We start from the raw sequence: 18,856 nt of genomic DNA, 5'->3' as shown, positions 1-18,856 counted from the left end.
CTCTAAGCTGCTCTCTCTGAAATGCTGACTGAAACTCAAAGGCATGGATTCTTTTGCAACAAAGCACACATTCAGTCCCTTCATTCTCAGCCCCTTAAACCCACAGACCAAACCCTTTTACACCACCACCACAACAACTCACCTCTCCTTCTTCAGATTCTCTCACTTCAAGAAACTCAGAACATCTTCAATCTCTTTCTCTCATAGATCTCCTTCTAATCCCAAACACCCAAAACCCAAATGGGGTTCTCGCAATTCTACCTAAACCCCATCTGGGTTTTTGGTCCCGGTCCTCCAAAGCATCAAGTCTTGGCTTCTTCACGAACCCAGAAATGGGTTTTCCTTTTACAAGCTTAATAGAGACACAGAGAGGGTTTAGACGAAAAGAGCAATGATTTTTTACAGAGCAGTGGGATTGGAATAGCTTTGTTGAGCGTGACATCCAATGCCAAGGTCAAGATTAGTCTTTCGTGGCTCAATTGGCTGCCAATCCGACCTTTGTTTCGGGCATGTTCGCGTGGTTTATGGCACAGTCTACAAAAATGTTGTTGAATTTCTTTGTGGAGAAGAAAATGGGATTTTAGAATATTGTGTGCTTCGGGAGGTATGCCTTCGTCGCACTCGGCCTTGTGCACGGCTTTGACGACCTCTGTGGCACTTTGTCACGGTGTTGCAGACTCGCTTTTTCCGGTTTGCTTGGGTTTAGTCTCATTGTTATGTATGATGCTATTGGAGTTCGGAGACATGCTGGTATGCAAGCTGAGGTAGGAAGTAAAATTTGATTTATTTTTCTGTTTCTGTTTTGTTTTATTTTTCTAGCTCTAATTGCTTGATTGGGAAAAGTAAGTGTTTTGGGGGTGGAGTCAGTGAGGTTTCTATTTAGGGGATAGGATTGAGGTGGTGATTAACCTTGTTGAGTTTATTTCTTGTGCTGTTACACTGTTTTTACTGATGATGTATATTTTGTATAATTTCTCTTCCCAATTTGAGGAAAAATTTTTGTAGAACAGTAGAAAAAGTTGATAATTGTGGTTAGAACTTTGATAAACTGGATGATGTATTCGGTCTGAACTTGCTATTCATAATCCAATAATGGCTCCAATAGCTTAAGGTTAGTTCATTGCATTTTCTATGATGCACAATCAGGGGAATAATAGAGCATTGTACATTTTGGTTTGGGGGAAATGGTATGGATAGGACTTGACTTGTATAGGCCAAATTTCCATATGTAGTGACAAGACGCTTTGCCTATTTCCGTAGTTGATGTTGATGGTAGTTTAATGCCTTGGGGTACTTATTGAGTTATTGCCTATTTCAGTAGTTGGGAGAATTTATACCTCAGATGGTAGTTTTAGAAGTAGGGTTGGGATTTGTAGGGAGGTCTTTAACTATCCTCTCCCGTTGATGTTTGATGGTGGACCCTGCTTTTGAATTTCCGCTTCTTTTGGTGTTCAATGAGGTACTATGTTTGCTTCATAAGGTGAGTTTTCCTTCACAGGTTTTGTCATGATTGATTAGTGTAATATGGTAGGAAGGACTTATGGGTCTTTTAGATTTTTTTAGGGTCTTGGGCCTCTTGGCAATTCTATGTATGATATATGAGCAACTGGATGGGGTAAGGACTATGAAGTTAATGAACAATAACTACAAAATAGGAAGTTAGGAACTGTACTTCACTGAGAAGTTGTAGGTGGAGACCAGATCATACAGTTGAATGTGACTATAAAGTTTAAAGGTTTAAAGTTAATTGATCAAGGACTTGGGGTGGTTGGTCATTAGTTGGACACAGGATCACCTTGATCCAAATTATTTGGGCTTAAAGTTAATGATATTATGTTCATGAGGTGGCTGATATGCTTTACTGGGCTTTATAGAAGGTGAAAAAAAAAAACAAAGAAAGCTAAAATTATTGGGTTTTACTTAACACAGTTTATTTTGGGAGGGTATGTAGCATTCTCTTTTGACTTTCCACATAATTGAACATAGACAAGAGAATTTAAAGTGAGAGGTCAATCTAAATGTTGTATGTACTGTTTCATTGATTTTCCTTCTCATCCCGAATTGTAATGGTGATTCATTCTAAATTATTCAATATGATTGTTGGCTTCTTATAAATTCTGTAAACCCTTTGTATTCTGAGCAGTCTCATGCTAAATCAGTCATTTGTAGTTCTGCTTTAGTTGTTTCTTATCTAGTTTTTCCTAAAATAGACTTCTGTTTTTTTTGCTTTGCTTCTCTACAATGCAAAGCAGACTGCTTTTCCAGAACTCTCTCTCTCTCTCTCTCTCTCTCTCTCTCTCTCTCTCTCTCTCTCTCTCTCTCTCTCTCTCTCTCTCTCTCTCTCTCTCTCTCTCTCTCTCTCTCTCTCTCTCTCTCTTACTTACCAGTAGTGTTGTATCTTGATTTTCTTATGAATATTTGTGACTTACTTAATTTGACACAGGTTCTTAATATAGTGGTCGAGTACTTGTTCCAAGGCCATCCTATCAGCCAAAAAAAGCTCAAGGAACTCCTAGGCCACACCCCCTCCCAGGTTCTTGCTGGAGCTCTCCTAGGCATTGTGGTTGCTTGTGTTTGCTGCCAGAGTAGCTTGGTTGCTACCTGAACTGACTTTGCAGGTAATTTTGGTCACATTGTGTTGACACACACCATTGCAGTGTTGACATGGACCAGAGATATCATTGTAATCCATTTCCTCAATATCAAAGAGACTTAGAATCAAAAAATTAATGATAGAAATGTTAATTTTTTGCCCCTCTGCAACTGATTTGGAGCCCTGCCTGACTATGAAACAAATTTGAGAAATGTCTACACAGAGCCTAGACATGAAACAAAGTTACAAAACCCACAAAAGCTAGTTTATTTAAAAGGCCCTCCCGGGTCAGAAATTTGCTTTACGATGTTTCACATTCCAAAGAACTTGGCCAGAAATTTGCCTTGAAAGGTCTCTACTGTAACTTTGTAAACCATTTGTGTATAAACCTGTAAATAGTTGATGCCCTTGGCATTATTTTGACAAATTAGCTGCAAGATTATTTACTTTTACAATTGATTTCAGCCAAAATGGCTAACAAATTACAGGCGGAAAATGACAATTTTCAATAGCATATTCCTCTGTTCCTCATATGGATTAGAATATCAAGATGAAAATGTAGGATATCGTAACATATATTTAGCTTTAAACATGAAAATTTTCAACAGAATAATGAATATTGCGAATTATAGAGTGAAGGCAAGCTATGACCGGGAATTTAAGGAGTAAAAGTTGGCCCCTCTTGTACCCAAAAAGAAAAAAAAAAGTTGGTAATACGACAGTCATATGTGACTGCTGTTTTGATTTGATGAAGTTTTGCGGTATCGATTGATGGACACTCCCTTACCAATTTTGTTTACTCCATATGATTTTGCACTATAAGTTTAGTCTATAACACTCCACAACAGATCCTAGTCTTTTAAAGGGAGTTTTAGGGGAAACTATCTAGCTAACAAGTGACGCTCCATTTTAAATGCACTCAAAACCAAGGAGTGAAATTTCGAAAATTTCGGCGAAATTTCGCCGAAATTTTCGTTTTTTAGGGATCCCGAAATTTTATCACACTACCCTTAATTTTCGGTAATTTTTCGGCGAAATTTCGAAAATTTCGCCGAAATTTCGATCCCCCTCACATGCATTTTTGTAAAATTTCGACGAAATTTGCCGAAATTTCGACGAAATTTGCTGAAATTTCGACGAAATTTGCCGAAATTTCGCAGAATCTCAACTGGGTGGGTGATCGATTTTGGAGAAACGGCGGGTGGGTACTCGGTACTCCTAGTGGTTGTTCAATTTGCTGCTCGATTTTGGATGAAATATATCATATATGTCTATTTCTTGGTTTTGCTGCTCGATTTTTGTGCTGGGTAGCCTGGGTTTATGCTGGATGTCAAGTATATCTGTATATGCCTGGGTTTATGCTGGATGTCAATTAGCCTGGGTTGCTGCTCGATTTTTGTGCTGGGTAGCCTGGGTTTATGCTGGATAGCCTGGATGTCAAATATATCATATTTTTTTTTTTTGGTCAACGTGATTCATTAAAGCCCAACAAGGCAACAGAAGGCAAACAGAGGAAAGGCCTATGGCCAGCGTCGCTACAGCAAAGAGGCCACCGTCAAATATATCATATAGTTTTAGCAATGGTTGGCCTTTTTGTTTGTCCCTTGGTTCTAAGCTAGTGTTATGCTTTCTTCTGCAGTTATGCTTCACGATTAAAATTTGTTGTTTGTTGGTTATTTATATAAGCAGAGAAAGCCAGTTCTTTTAGTAGGCTGCATTCCTATTGGATCATATTCCGGGTATTGTTTTTATTAGTTTAGATTTAGACTGTGTAGCTGAATTATTCACATGTCTTGCATTTGCTAATTAGTACAAAGCTGCAAGAAATTATTAATTTTTTTTTTCCACTTTTCCACATTAAATACTATGCTTTGAATATATCTTCTCTTGATTACCCATTTCAATCAGATCACCATGAAATATGACAGCCTAAGGCCCTAAAGTCTATTAAAATAAAAAAGAATATATATAAGATTAATTGATTAAAGGAGTAATGGGACCATTTAATGAAGAAAAAGCTAGAGTACATGCTAATATGAAATTTAGAATTAAATTACATTCAAATGAAGGCAACAGAAGATTATAATTAACATTCTTAAAGATTCTTGGTCCTATAAAGAGATTACCAAATACAAAGAGATTTAAAATTGTAATATAAATAAATTTGAGGTGTTATTTATATAATTATTAATTAGTCACCCATTTTTGTAACAGTATTTACCACCAGCGCCCATTATATTCATCTTATATTACATAAAACTTACTATATAATTTGGTTTCTTCAATGTTTTTTATCAATATAGTAGATAATATGTTAAATAAGCATATGGTCAAGTTTCATTCAAAATTTCCATATTTTGATAACAATTTCCGTCGTTTTTATCTAATTTTGTCGAAATCGAAATTTTAATCGAAATTTCCACGAAAATTTCCGTCGAAATTTCCATCGAAAATTTCCTCGAAACCGAAATTTTACTCCTTGCTCAAAACTAGCATATTTTCAAGTTATCCTATTCATGTAGGCTATAATTCAGGTCAAGTGACATTGGGGTTGGGTGAAATATTTGTTTAAAGAAAAAGCCTAGCCGATCGAGTAGTGTTAAGGGATTTTAAATATTTTATTAATTTATACATAATTTATTCTGAGACTTATATATTTCACAACAAATAAAATATTAACATGTGTATATCATTTAAATTTAAATTTAGAATACAAATGAAGTATCCTAGCTTTATTTTTCTGAGATATCCATAAAACCGATACATCCTTGCATATAAAATAGCAAATAACCTCGGAGTTATGTTCCCTTCATTGTTATGATGAAGCCGTGACCAATGTGAGGCGTTGAGTCGTTGACCAAGAAAAAGAGCACTGCTTTTGTCAAATTGAATTGAACAACATACGTATACTTCTTTGTCACCATCTGTCTTAATCCACAAGAACCCTTTAAAGGGTACTGCGAAAATCACCAGAAGAAAAAGATGGAAGAAGTGTCATTGATTTATGGTGTGGTGGAATGGGTTGCCACAACTCAAAGGAAGACAGAGCCAAAGTTAACCATAATGCCAAACCAGCATCTGGGTTGTTGGACCACCCTGCTATTCTTGCTTCTAAGACCCCCTGTGAGTTTCAACTTTCAAGCATCTCTTCACTCTGCTATTCTTGCTTGCGCTTTCTGCACCCTACCAAATCTGATGATCCATTTGTGTTTGCTATAATTTCACTACGACTCTCCTTTCTCTGTGTTCTGTCATCCTTTGTAGATATTTGATCTTTTCGATGTCAATAACAACGTTACAACGGGCATATTGAGTTTGAAGAATTTGTTCAAACATTGAGCTTTTTCCACCCAAGAGCTCCTGATGCAGTCAAAATTACATGTAAGAACTAGACTCATGATGGTAAATCCTATATTGGTCATTTTCCATGTTCTTCTTCCCTTGTGTTTGAAATCTTTAGATTTTCAAATGGCAGTAGTGTATTTAAAAGATAACCTTCTGCCACTGTGCTTTTTAACTCATATGCACACACTAAAACGGGTATGTTTATATGCAGATGCTTTTAAATTATATGATTTGAGGCACACTGGTTACATCGAGCGGGAGGAGGTAAGTTCACTGGATTCTTACTCTTTGCTTGTTGGTCTTGATTGATTTAACTTTGATTTCATGTTTGAAAGAGTTATCCAATTATGTCATAGCCCTATGGATTATCACTATTTTCTGAATACAAATCGTATGAAGAGTGGATCAGATTCTGAATGGAGATTCTTCATGATTTTTGCTGTTAAATAATATGAAGCACATAAATAACAATTAAAACCGCTCTATGTGAAAAACAGTTGAAGAGATAGTGCTGGCTCTTTTGAACGAATCCCATCTGATTCTTTCAGATGATATTGTTGGAATGATTGTGGACAAGGTACGGAATGACTCCATTGCTCTTCGATAATTCCACTTTCACATTTCTGGTCTCGATGATTTTACTTTCTTGTATGTCATGCAGACATTCATGGAAGCAGATAGAAAAGCAGATGGTAGGATTGATGAAGAAGAGTGGAAGGAATACGTAACAGAAAACCCTTCTTTACTGAAGAACATTACCCTTCCATACTTGATGTATGTCCTAATTAACCTACTTTCTGTAAAACTTATCAGCCGTTTGTCCACAGCTGAGCAAGTCTTGCATTTTTGTGAAAGTTCGTCTTTTTGCATAGCAAGCATGCATTTAGAATGCAAAATTTTCACTACATTCTTCTAGTTTTTGGAAAAGTTTTGAATTACCAGCCCCTTTTTTTCAGTTTGCAGGTGTGGTTCTTCTTGGATTTAACATTTTCCATCTGTGTGTACTTTCAGGGACATATCTCTAGCATTTCCCAGCTTTGTGCTGAACACTAAAGCAGAAGAATCTCAATCATAGTCTAAAAACAAGAAAAAAGCTTATTCATCACAGGTATATACACTCTATGTGTGTATTTCTTTCATCACATGACCTAGCATGTAAAGAGAGAAACATAAATAATGAATATACATACACCTGTCACACGAAGTTTCTCTCTATGGAGAAACTTGCTTCGTTGAAAAGTTCGGTGTCTTATTGGGTACTTATTTACAGTGACTGACAAAAGATGAAAAGGGGCTCATGCCCTTAAGCTCCCCAGTATCACTCTGGTATCAATAGGGCACAGTCAACATGTGCATTGTAAATATAGATTGGCTGCTTGAGAACTTGTACATTGGAAGCTGGCTAGTGGCTACCACGGACATGGAGTTTCTAAATAGATTTTATTCGCTTTCAATCTGTCTTCTTTGTTGAAATTTACTGATTTATAATCTGGGTAGAATGTTCTCAAATGTATAGCATCATGTGTTGCAATGTTCAAAAGGCCCCTAAAAGTATCTCTGCAATGTCCTAGAAAAGTATCGACTCCCTTTCTCTTAAACTTTTTTTTGTATTGTTTTCCATTTTGGGCCGGATGGAAATGTTCTAAAGTCCAGCCCCAGCAGAGCCCAACCCAGGCAAAGCCCAGAAGTTATCTTCAACCTGGCCCAACATATCCTGATTGCAAAGTCCAAAAGGATGATTCCATTCATACCCAAAAGAATGATCCTCCACACCAATAAATTCAAATTTTAAAAACTAAACTTTTACTCAACACACCCTGTATATTCCCAAAGCATCTTTAAAAAAGTTGATTATTTTATTTTAAGACTATTTTAAAACACTACTATTTTTCTTTTCCAAAAAAGGGCTAAAAGTCATAGCTGGCTTTCTAGTGTGAGACGGTAGGTGGACTTCCAACGTTTGTATTTTTCAAATCTTAAGAGAATTGAAAGTTTAATTCTCTTGATCAAAAATTTCTTGTGAAAGTGCATTTTTGGTCCATGTATTTTAATAAAAATTTCACTTTAGTCTCATTTTTTTAATTTTAAAAATTTTAATCTAGTATTTTTATTAAATTTGTAATTAGGTTCAAATCCTTAATTAAGTTAAATTATTGACATAAATATGACGTAAAAGAAATATTTTAAATATTTTAAATAATCTATGAGCGAAACTTATTTAACAAGATGACATTACCAAATCACATTTAGACACATGTTTTTTTTTTCTTAATTATTTAAGTTTTTGTCTTTTTTTTATTTCTTAATTACCTTTATTTTAAATTATATTATATTTAAATTAATTTTTAGACCGTATTAATTATGAAATGTCTAAAATATTCATTCATATGTGCTGTTACATCATATTTATATTTAAAAAATAAATGAAATTAACAGTTTGGATCTAATTACAAATGTAATAAAAATATAAAACTAAAATTATTAAAATTAGAAAAACGGAGACTGAAGTGAAAATTTCAAAATACGACTAAAAATGTACTTTGATCAAAATTTCTTTTTAATCAGGTCCTGTTAGTATTTTCAAATTAGTTAAAATTAAGTCACCTCCGATATGAATCCTGTCCACGCGGCAGTCCCTGATTGGGCAGCACACGTAAGTCTGATCTTTTTCACTTTTAATATTATTGTAGTTATTACTATATCACGTAAACTTGGTCAGCAGTCCAACTGTCGGCTCCTTCGCAGAATGTTCGTACGAAGCATTAAAATATAAAATAAAAACTCTTGGCGTCAAAAGTCATAACATCCCACCCACCACTACGTATACACCTCCGGCAGCTCCACGCGACTTCTTCCTCCTCTTGCATACTCCACCTCTCTCTCTCTCCTTCAATTCTGCAAAAATTACAAACCCTATAAACCACCAAAAGACAAATCGTGATTGAATGATTGATTGAGCTGTTGTTTCCTCTCACCCTTCTCTTCGGTTCTTTCTCCTTGGTAAGAATCGTCACCGTCTGCTTTGCTGTTAATTTTTCGCTTTTTTTCCTGATTTTTTTTGTCAATTATCTCAGTTGTAAAACCGTAATTGTACAAAACTCAGTTGTTTTGTTGGGTCCGATTAATTCTTGGCGTTGGGTTTGCGAATCGGTTTCTGGGGGACTTTTTCCCCTATTTCCCCCTTCTTTTTTTTTCAGTTTGTTTTCCGGTTTGTTTCCATAGATGAATTTATAGGGGTTTCGATCTGGTACGCTTTCTTTGTGGTTTTGAGGGGGTGGCGAGGTTTCAAGTTTGCTCCTTTTGCTGTATAGATTGTGGAAATCGAATCTAGGGCTTATTTGATCATCTGGGTATCAATCAGGTGATCAATTTACGATTCAAACATGGCTTCATTCTTGTAAACTTGTAAATTTCATAGGGTTTGGAAGTCTTTCATTGATTTGAAAAGCTTTTGAACTCGAAATTTCAAATTGAGAACAAAATGTCGTCCGCTGGTATCGCCGCTCTTGCCCCTAGTGAGACCTTGCTTTCTCCTAATAGTTTTCACGCCCAATCATGTATGTCTTCGGATGAATCAATTTTGATATATCTTTCTGTTTCTGGATCAACTACTCCCATGAGTTTTTTGGAATCTGATTCCATTGAGTCAGTGAAGCTTAGGATCCAAACCTATAAAGGATTTGTTGTGAAGAAGCAGAAGTTGGTTTGTGGAGGTCGGGAGCTGTCTCGGAGCAATTCCATACTTCGAGAATATGGGGTAACGGATGGAAATGTCTTGCATTTGGTTCTTAGGCTTTCTGATCTTCAGGTGATCAATGTTCGAACGACTTGTGGGAAAGAATTTACATTCAATGTGGAACGTGGTAAAGATGTCGGGTATGTAAAACAAAAGATTGCGAAGACGAGTAAAGAGTTTGTTGATCTAGAAGCGCAAGAAGTTGTGTGTGATGGCGAACCACTTGAGGATCAGAGACTTATTGATGACATATGTAAACAAAATGATGCTGTCTTACATCTGTTGGTTCGGAAGTCTGCAAAAGTTCGGCCTAGACCTGTTGAGAAGAACTTTGAATTGTCTGTTGTAGCTTCACATTTGAACGATGAGCAAAATTATGAAGTTGACCAAGAGAATGTGAAGCGACAATATGATGTTGGTGAGCAGAAGAATAAAGTTGAGGAAGAAGTTGTGGCAAGAAAACCTCCTGATAGGGAGATTTTGTTGGAGCCCGTCATTGTTAACCCCAAGATTGAATTGCCTTCCGCAATATGGGATATGGTTAATGCTACATGTGATGGACTGGATAGTGGCAATTATCCTATCAGATCCATGGAGGGTACAGGAGGAGCTTATTTTATGCTGGACTCATCTGGTGAAAAGTATGTGTCTGTTTTCAAGCCAATTGATGAGGAGCCTATGGCTCTGAACAATCCAAGAGGGCTTCCATTGTCACTGGATGGTGAAGGATTGAAAAAAGGAACAAGAGTTGGAGAAGGAGCATTCAGGGAAGTTGCAGCTTACCTTTTGGATCATCCAAAGAGTGGGCATCGCATGTTGTTTGGTGATGAGGAGGGCTTTGCTGGGGTCCCTCCAACATTTATAGTTAAGTGCTTTCATACAGGATTCAACCATCCTGGGGATGAAATTGTCAAGATTGGGTCCTTGCAGAAGTTCATGGAGAACGATGGAAGTTGTGAGGACATGGGTCCTCTGGCTTTTCCAGTTGAAGAAGTGCATAAAATTTCTGTTTTGGATATTAGATTGGCAAATGCAGATAGGCATGCTGGAAATATTTTACTGAGCAAAGAGGGTGAAGGTGGCCGGACTTTGCTGATTCCCATTGATCATGGGTACTGCTTGCCTGAAAGTGTATGTACTAGACTTCATTTTTGCTTAAGTGGTGATGATTTTATGCATGTTCTTGTGGTTATAGCATTTATATCTGTTTCATTTGTAGTTTTCATGAACTTGCTCACTTCCTGTTCTTTATACTATATTCTAATCTCATTCATGGCCCTAGATAGATATCTGTTATGTATTAGGTTCGGTTAATCAATAAATTCATTTAAGTTGATTTAAAAATTATGAGTCCCTCCTAAAAAAGATCTTATGAGTCACCAGTCTGGTTATTTTTTCTAAAACGTTTTTGTCAAATTAACAAGCCATCTGTTTATTTTGCATCTGATATTCATCAGCTCATTGCCATGGTATAATCTTGAGACTTCTTTTCCTTCTGTCCCAAGAGTGCTGATATGATAAACCAATATTTGTCATGCATAATGCTTTCTTGACTATGCTCTAGGGATTAGTGAGGTTGTCATGTCAGCTGATTGGAAGCTTTTTATGCATTTCTTTTCCCCAATATACTTCAAATTTATATTCATGTGTTATTGATTATTTGAAGATCTTGTAAATATCATCATGTATTTGCTTTTCCTGCAGTTTGAAGATGTTACATTTGATTGGCTTTATTGGCCACAAGCGCGCAAACCTTATGACAAGGAGGTCATTGATTACATAAAATCACTGGATGCTGAGGAAGATATTGCCCTTTTGAAGTTCCATGGATGGGACATGCCGCTCAAATGTGCTCGCACACTTCGCATATCGACCATGCTTCTGAAGAAAGGAGCGGAGAGACGGCTCACTCCCTTTGCCATAGGAAACATAATGTGCAGAGGAAACTTGAACAAGGAATCCATAATTGAGGAGATTGTCCAAGAAGCAGAGGATTCTGTGCTCCCTCACACAAGCGAAGCTGCTTTTCTTGACACCATTTCTGAAATTATGGATCGCTGCCTTGATGAGATCGCCGGGCCACCTTGACAGGAATGTTGAATATGTGGAGAACATAGGTATATATCAGTGTATATGAATCTCGTATGCTGTATTTTTTCTTTTTCCTTTAAGACTTAATTTCCTTTTGAATGGGACCTGAAGTTTGGTCGTGATTTACTCGTGATATTTTCTTTTTCTTTGTAAAAGCATTCAAGTTTGGTATGGTAACAGAAATTTCATTTGTTAGGTTCGTAATGCTTGTATTACTTTTTCTCCTCGGTAATTGTAGGCAGATCCGGGATGACGTCAACGTCCTAGGTTAAAACCTCGTGCAGATTATAGTTTATACTTAATGAACATATTGAAAAACACATTGAACATGTGGTCCAGATTATATATATGTTGTATAACTCATCTTTAAAATGAGAAGGTAATTACAATATTACAATCCGATTTGTTTTGGTTCTAGTTGGTCGAGCGAACCATCAGATCTTGTGGTATACTTTTACTTCACATCAATTTTGATTTGCAGAAAGAACCAGAGATCTGATTTTTTTTTTTTTTTTTTTTTATATTTCTCACTCAAATTTCAAACCAGTGAAGTAAGAAAGACTGTTTCCAGTACTGCTGAACGTTTTAGGCTATGGAGTACAATGACTGAATCTTCATTTAAGAAACTAGGAGAGATTGATACAGGCAAAAATAGAGTAAGGTTCTATATTTATGCACAAGTTAAAGCAAATATCCAAATGACAAGTTAAAGGGATTATCACTTCCCAGATTATCTGGCTATGAATGAGGAGTGGGAACTTGTACGTACACCACAAACCAAATCTGGAACAGCAACCAACCAGGGAATTGAGAGCTTGCTGAACTGCAATCGATCTCCAGCCTTGGGTGAGACAGAATGCAAATGAAACAAGCATGGCTGTCCAATGCCCGACATATATACTTTGCTAGCACCAAACAGGTGCAAACTTCAAGCACCTGCTATACGAATGGGTGACACCAACGACGTGGGCAAAAGGTGACCTGAAAGGTAAATGGCTTGCGCCAAGTCATGGTAGCTCCGATTGCTTGTACAAAGTTTGTCCAGCATTTATGCAACCAGAGCAAGAATGTGAAGTAGGCATCAAAAGCCTACATTACCATGAACTTCTTTCATGGCCAATCATTGTGGTTGTCTCTTGGAGAATATATGATCAAGCATCACCATTCTTTCTTGCTAGGCTTCTTCGGCATCTGCTTTGATCTTTTTCTGCAATCAAGACAACCAAGATATACAAAATGTGCCTACTTAGAAAATAGAATACAATGATAACATAGCAATTATAAAATGCTTTTGTGAGCCAAGCCAGGTAAGTATGTATTGTCTGGAAACAACTCCACCAGAATCAAGAAATTACCTCTTGGATGGTTTTCCACCGAAACCAATTGCACCCTTCATCATCTTTTTTGATCTTTTTCTGCAATCAAGACAACCAAGATACACATAATGTTACTACTTTGAAGATAGAGTACAATGATGTTCTGTGCCACATGCCAGGCAAGTAAGTATTGTATGGAAACAACTTTACCAGAATAAAGAAGTTACCTCTTCGTAGGTTTGCCACTGAAACCAAATACACCCTTCATCAATGAGCTTATATCCATAGAGCGCTCCTGCATAATCTTATCATGGTATATTTTGCTTCCAATTTCAGCGATCTGTTCCTCCACTTCTTCCAAAGTTTGGTCCACATTGAGCTGAATCTCCCCTTTCCTAATGACAGTTACACCGAAGCCATTTGCTTTGGCTTCCCGAAAAGCATCCTGGAGGGGGGTTAAGTGACAGTTAAGGATAATTAGGTCACCCATCTCAACAGATAAAGAAAAATTAGACTAAAGGCAATAGTAAATTATATCCCTATCATCTACATATATTGGATAGAAAGGGAACAGTTGACCAAGGAGTCAGCAAAGAGATTAATTTTGTAATTGGATAACAATAGAGCATCAGATCTTAAATCTCGACTTAAAAAGGAAAAACCATAAAAGTCATGTTTCCCAGTGGCATGGAAACCAAGAATCAGCCAGCTCCACCCAAGCAGCCTTTCTTGAGACACATGATAATTTTACTATGACCATAAATTGCATGGCAAGATGAGGATCTACTGGAAAAATTATTTTCCGCATAGAAATAAGTATTTTACCTTAGGTGGATGGGCAACAACAAAGGCATGGCCTTTCCCAAGCATATCCATTTGAGCCTGGATGATGTAACAAAGATTTTTGCAATCATTAGTGTCCTCGAAAGCAATCACATGATACGGCTTTGGTTCCAATTCAAGATCTGCAGCCATCTCCAGTGAATAAAAACCTATTCTTTGTTCTTCATTATCAACTGTGTACAACTCGATGCACTGAAAAATAAAGAGAGAATAAGCTATTTATGGAGTATTTTCTGTATAATCTGGGAAATATCTATATAAAACATAAAACCAAGATGGTTAGTAGAAAATTGAGATTAAGTTGAAAATTTAAATCCAAAAAAATAAAAGAAGACGAAAAAGAAGCAACATGGTAGAATCTGATTTGCACAATATTGACATTTGCTTTGTCAGAAAAGTGGCATATAAGGACTGTTAGACAACTATTAGGCCCCCAAAAACTTAAGCTATCAGGAAATGAGCTAACAATGTACATCAGGTTATCACCCTTATGTGCAACTTTTCTCATGAGCAACTTCATCCTATCTGGGGAGAGGTAGGAAAAGATAAACATATAGGTGCAGCCCCACCCTGCATCTCCATCTTACAAATTAACAAATAGGTGGGAAATGAGAATGATAGGTTTGGAAACCATGACATCCTGGAATTTTTTGATACCACATTAGACAACCTATGACTCCATAAATTTAAACTATCAGGGAATGAACTAACAATGTTTATCAAACTACCACCATATGGCAGGAAAGCCAAAATGCATATCTAGCTTACCAGCACATATGGAAGATCTAGCCACCACAAGTAATCTTCTTCCTTTTCTTCTGCATATTCACGATATTTGCTCACTACAGCTTGTGGTCCAAACAATTCCATCTCTCTCTTAAGCTTGCTGAGTTTCTTTTCCATGAATTTCTTATTTTTTTCAGGCAATTTGTTCATCAAATCAGCAGCTTCCTGGATTTCTTTTTCAGTGATCCATCGATCCAAATCCTTCCCCATTTCCCTCATAGTGGTTTTAATTTCTGGGTCTGTCTCTGCGTTGTAGGATTCCAAAAACCCCTGGGACCATTTCTTTGTGTGTTGCCAAAACTCCTTCCCTGATTTTTTTCCAGCTCTAACAGAACCATCACTGCCTTCTATAACAATCTTTGAATTTTTATTGTTCTTCTTATTTGGATCATTTCCTGCTGAAGAAGTGGCAATATTCTCATGGGATTGGGATTCTGTTGACTTCTGAAGTAAGTTCTTCTCATCATTCTTTACAGGATATGAAATCCCAGCATTTCCAGCAAAAATTGCCTCCCGCTGCTCTAGGAAATAATTGAAGAACTCGGGACTCTTCTCTAAAGGGGGACCTTTCCAGCGTGGTATAATTTTTTCCGGTGGATCATACAAGCTGATACCATCTACAGGAAAAGCAAAAATTTCTATCAGCACAAGCACTTTGAAATCTGAAATGTCATGTGTACATATGTAAATAGAAATCATATATCTTTTCATTGCTTGGTAAGGCTTTAAACCTAAAAGCTACCACCCCTTTCCACTTTCCATGTCCAAGAGGCAAGAACATATTAATTCATAGTCTTAATTGGCCTAACATGCGGCCATGGTATCTAGTAAGGAACCAGTCTAGCTAACAATTACAAAGAGAAGAGAAAACTGCCAACAGAACAAACCTATGGGGGGTTATTGAACTGGTTGTGGTAAAAATTTGAAACATCTCAGCATAGTACTAATTCATAAACTTAAAAAAGATGAAAATATAAACATCTATATTCCTCGATGCTGAAATGCGGATCAATAGTTAAGAGCCCAAAACAGATTACTTACCTGCCCCATAATCGAGGTTTTCAATGTTTGAATGGAGCCACTCATGCAATTTTGATAGCTTTTTATTCTCTTTCTCAACTTCCTTCTCAAGACCCTTGAAGAATGCAACCTTATCTTCAGCATCCATCATATAAAAGGGATCTCTCCCTCCCAACTCATTTTCTCGAACCTGAAGAACAATTTCCCTAAGACTATCATCTTTCATCCATTCAAGTTCACTGTCATCTTCCTCGTTTGACCCAAGCTGCATCATGTCAGAACTCGTACTCGATTGTTGATCTCCTTTTTTTCTTGAAACAATGTAATTGTCTCTAAAACCAACTCCAATCTTCTTAACTATGGGTTCAAATTCATTAAAATTTTTCTCCATCCAGTTCTCATCCTTTACAGATGGTTCTGTCATTGCATTGCTGCCATTACCTTCATGATCCAAAGAAATTTGTTGCTTTTGAACATTATTCATGATGTATCTTTTCTCAGTGTCATCAAGTTTATCAATCTTTATAGCATCAAATTTCTTATCCTTCAGACTACAATCTTCAGAAGCAGTTTTGGTAGATGGAGAATCAGATGTTCCATCCGGAATCGCATGTGTGAATACGTTGTTAGCCATGCCCAGTCCCTGGCTCCCATTGGTACCAAAGCCTTTATCGTTTTGTAGCCTTACAGGAGCATCACTTCCTACCACAGGTTCAAACTGGGGCTCTAGAGTTTTCTTTTGTTTGTCACGTTTTTTGGAAAGGTACTCCCTAGCTTCTTTCACTGACCTTATGACCCTTGGTTTTACTTGAGTAGAATTGTTCTTGGACTTGTTTGAATCACTAAAAGGAGCATCATCTGCTAAGTGTAAATTCTGTTCACTGTCTTTTAGATCCTGTTTAGTGCTTTGCCTATCCTCCGAAACTTCTACATGTGAAGTACCAGAAGTCTGAATATCCACATCCTCTACACAATCTAACGTATTAAGAAATGCAGTATCATTGCTACCCGTAGTCTGTCTGCGATCTCCATTTAAAAGGCTAGTTAGAATATTTTCCCCCTCTTCTATATGCTGTTTGACAACTTTGATTTCATTGGAGAACTCATCATTCACAGTCTGAATTTCTTTTCTATCTTTACTTTCCATACCCTCAACTTCACGCGCTTCCCTGGCCATATTTCTGATTTCCTGAACTTTGTCATCAAAATCCATAGCTTTAGTGGTCATGGAATTTGAAGAATCTCGTAAAGCCAGGTTACCATTTGACAATTTTGCTCTCACAATAGTGGTCATAAGTTCTTCCTTATCCAGCCTAGGCATTTCATAAGATACCAGTGGCATTTCTGAAGATACTTGGACAACTTCGACACTGCCCTTTTCTAACATCTCTTTCTCTTTTCTTGATTTTATCTTTCTCCTCATCATTTCCTTCTCCAATTCCGTGTATTTTTCTTCTTGATTTCCAAAAGTGAACAACTTCTTCAATGCCCACAATGCAATAAAACCATACAACACCATTCTCCCAACTCTAGATAGCTTTGGTAAGAAATCCGGTCGATGAGGAAAACCTTGAATTGCCTTCATAAAACCAGATTCCTCACCTTCAACAACAAACTTGGCTACTGAACTATTCCTCGGAATCACATTTTTCCCGCTCTCCATCTCTCCAGCTAAACTCTCTGCGTGCAAAATTTTCAAGTTCACCTCTGCTGAGTCCTCCAGTTCCCGTGGCTCAACTCGACTTCTTCTCAAGATTTCACCCTCATTAACCGAAACCGTTTTCACATTTCCATCAGAGTCCTGAACAATTGTAAAAATATGACCAGAACCAAGGCCCCAGTACTCAGTATCTCTCTTATACTGCTCAACCCAACTTTCCAATTTACTCATCAAAACAGATTCACCAAAACGTTTTGCATTTGATTCTTTCACATTAACCTTTTCAGCTACACTATCATCAGCAATCCCATTACTAAATCTACTCTCTTTCACGCTATCACACTCCACTTTCTCTAAGACACTCTCAGAATCATCAAAATTACTATTCAAAAACTGAAAATCAGAATTTGGGCTTAAAGGAATGGAATTCTGGCTCACCTTTTGCTCGTCGATGAGCTTCTTCCTCAGCGAGTTTCTGCGGCTCGTGGGTCGACCAAAGTGAGCTAAAGCTTGAAACTTTCTGCTGTTATATGAGAGTAAATAGATTGAAAATGATGGGTTTTTGTGGAGCTCGAAGTTGTATCCAAATGGGTTTTTCTTGTTACAAGACTTGGTGGGAAATTCGGTAAGGAAAGGTGAAATTTGAGAGAGAAATTTGGGGTTGGTTGGGACAGAAGAATAAAGAACCTCCATGGATGAAGATAGAGAGGTTGCATAGAGTGAGCTATTCGGAGCTTTGCGGAGACTTTGGGGAGGTTTTGCGCATTTTGCTCGTCGGTAATTGATAATATGTTATTGACATGTCGTTTATTAGAGAAAACGACATGGTAACAATACGATAAGTCGTGTTTTGCATGGAATGTGATGTCCATTTTTCGTTGATTCTTCCCATGGACACTTTTATCGTACTTAGTGGAGTTTTTAGGGTTCTATGGCACGAAACGAATTAGTGATTATACAAATTTTTACATGTACAAGCGTACACTAAATTTTGGGTTAATTACATATAAATACTTCAACTATAAATCACTTATCAACTGGGTATCTCTAGTTCAAAAATTTTCATTCAGGTACATCAACTTATGTTTTTTGTCAATTGAATACCTCCGTTTGTCTGACCGTCAAGAGGTCTGTTAACTGCTGACGTGGCATAAATGAACCCAATATCTGGCATTGACATGTCGGCCCCAGGTTGCTTCCCGCCCAACCTCGCCACATCAGTCCTAACCCAAAGTGTTTCCCTCCAAAACACATTGCCACGTGGTCCACCTGTCATTAAAATTAATAAAAAAAGAAAAAGAAAAAAGAACATAGGGATACAAACAGAGCCCAGAAAAATGAAGAGGCAAACCCAAAAAACTCGAAAGTGTAAAACCATTTTTTCTGTTCAAAAAACACAGACCCAGACGAAGAGGCAGAGATCCACCCACGAAACTGAATCACTAAAGCTGTAGATTGCGAAAGCC

At 37.2% G+C, this 18,856-nt stretch overlaps 3 protein-coding genes and 1 pseudogene across 4 annotated transcripts; 3 read left to right on the top strand and 1 right to left on the bottom strand.

The window, feature by feature from the left end:
* LOC147290444 (Acid phosphatase/vanadium-dependent haloperoxidase-related protein) lies at positions 1–3,020 on the top strand. Its single transcript, XM_086238133.1, is given in 6 exon segments — positions 1–302; positions 305–463; positions 466–566; positions 568–691; positions 694–764; positions 2,444–3,020. Coding segments are annotated over 6 exon segments (876 nt in total). The 5' UTR covers positions 1–43; the 3' UTR covers positions 2,606–3,020.
* Positions 3,021–5,610: 2,590 nt separating this feature from the next.
* Positions 5,611–7,418, top strand: LOC147290443 (calcineurin B-like protein 7; annotated as a pseudogene). Its single transcript, XR_015121379.1, has 6 exons — positions 5,611–5,974; positions 6,150–6,206; positions 6,436–6,515; positions 6,600–6,712; positions 6,950–7,046; positions 7,209–7,418. The product of XR_015121379.1 is annotated as a calcineurin B-like protein 7 (transcript).
* A 1,322-nt stretch (positions 7,419–8,740) lies between these two features.
* On the top strand, positions 8,741–11,955 carry LOC147290442 (phosphatidylinositol 4-kinase gamma 4-like). The gene is made up of 2 exons (XM_086237533.1): positions 8,741–10,805; positions 11,379–11,955. Exons 1-2 carry the CDS (start codon positions 9,420–9,422, stop codon positions 11,760–11,762), a joined length of 1,770 nt encoding a protein of 589 aa, XP_086093659.1. The 5' UTR covers positions 8,741–9,419; the 3' UTR covers positions 11,763–11,955.
* Positions 11,956–12,372: 417 nt separating this feature from the next.
* On the bottom strand, positions 12,373–18,128 carry LOC147290441 (uncharacterized). The gene is made up of 6 exons (XM_086236795.1): positions 15,752–18,128; positions 14,693–15,327; positions 13,907–14,116; positions 13,309–13,526; positions 13,121–13,180; positions 12,373–12,972 (listed from the first exon to the last, which is right to left on the bottom strand). The coding sequence occupies exons 1-6, from the start codon at positions 18,081–18,083 to the stop codon at positions 12,924–12,926; spliced, it is 3,504 nt and encodes a 1,167-aa protein (XP_086092921.1). The 5' UTR covers positions 18,084–18,128; the 3' UTR covers positions 12,373–12,923.
* Positions 18,129–18,856: the final 728 nt, after the last annotated feature.

This window comes from Dryas octopetala, chromosome 3 (assembly GCF_963921425.1).
Source record: "Dryas octopetala chromosome 3, drDryOcto1.1, whole genome shotgun sequence".
NCBI lineage: Eukaryota > Viridiplantae > Streptophyta > Magnoliopsida > Rosales > Rosaceae > Dryas > Dryas octopetala.
The sequence above is the reverse complement of the archived record's forward strand: the minus strand, read 5'-3'. Positions and strand labels throughout refer to the sequence as shown.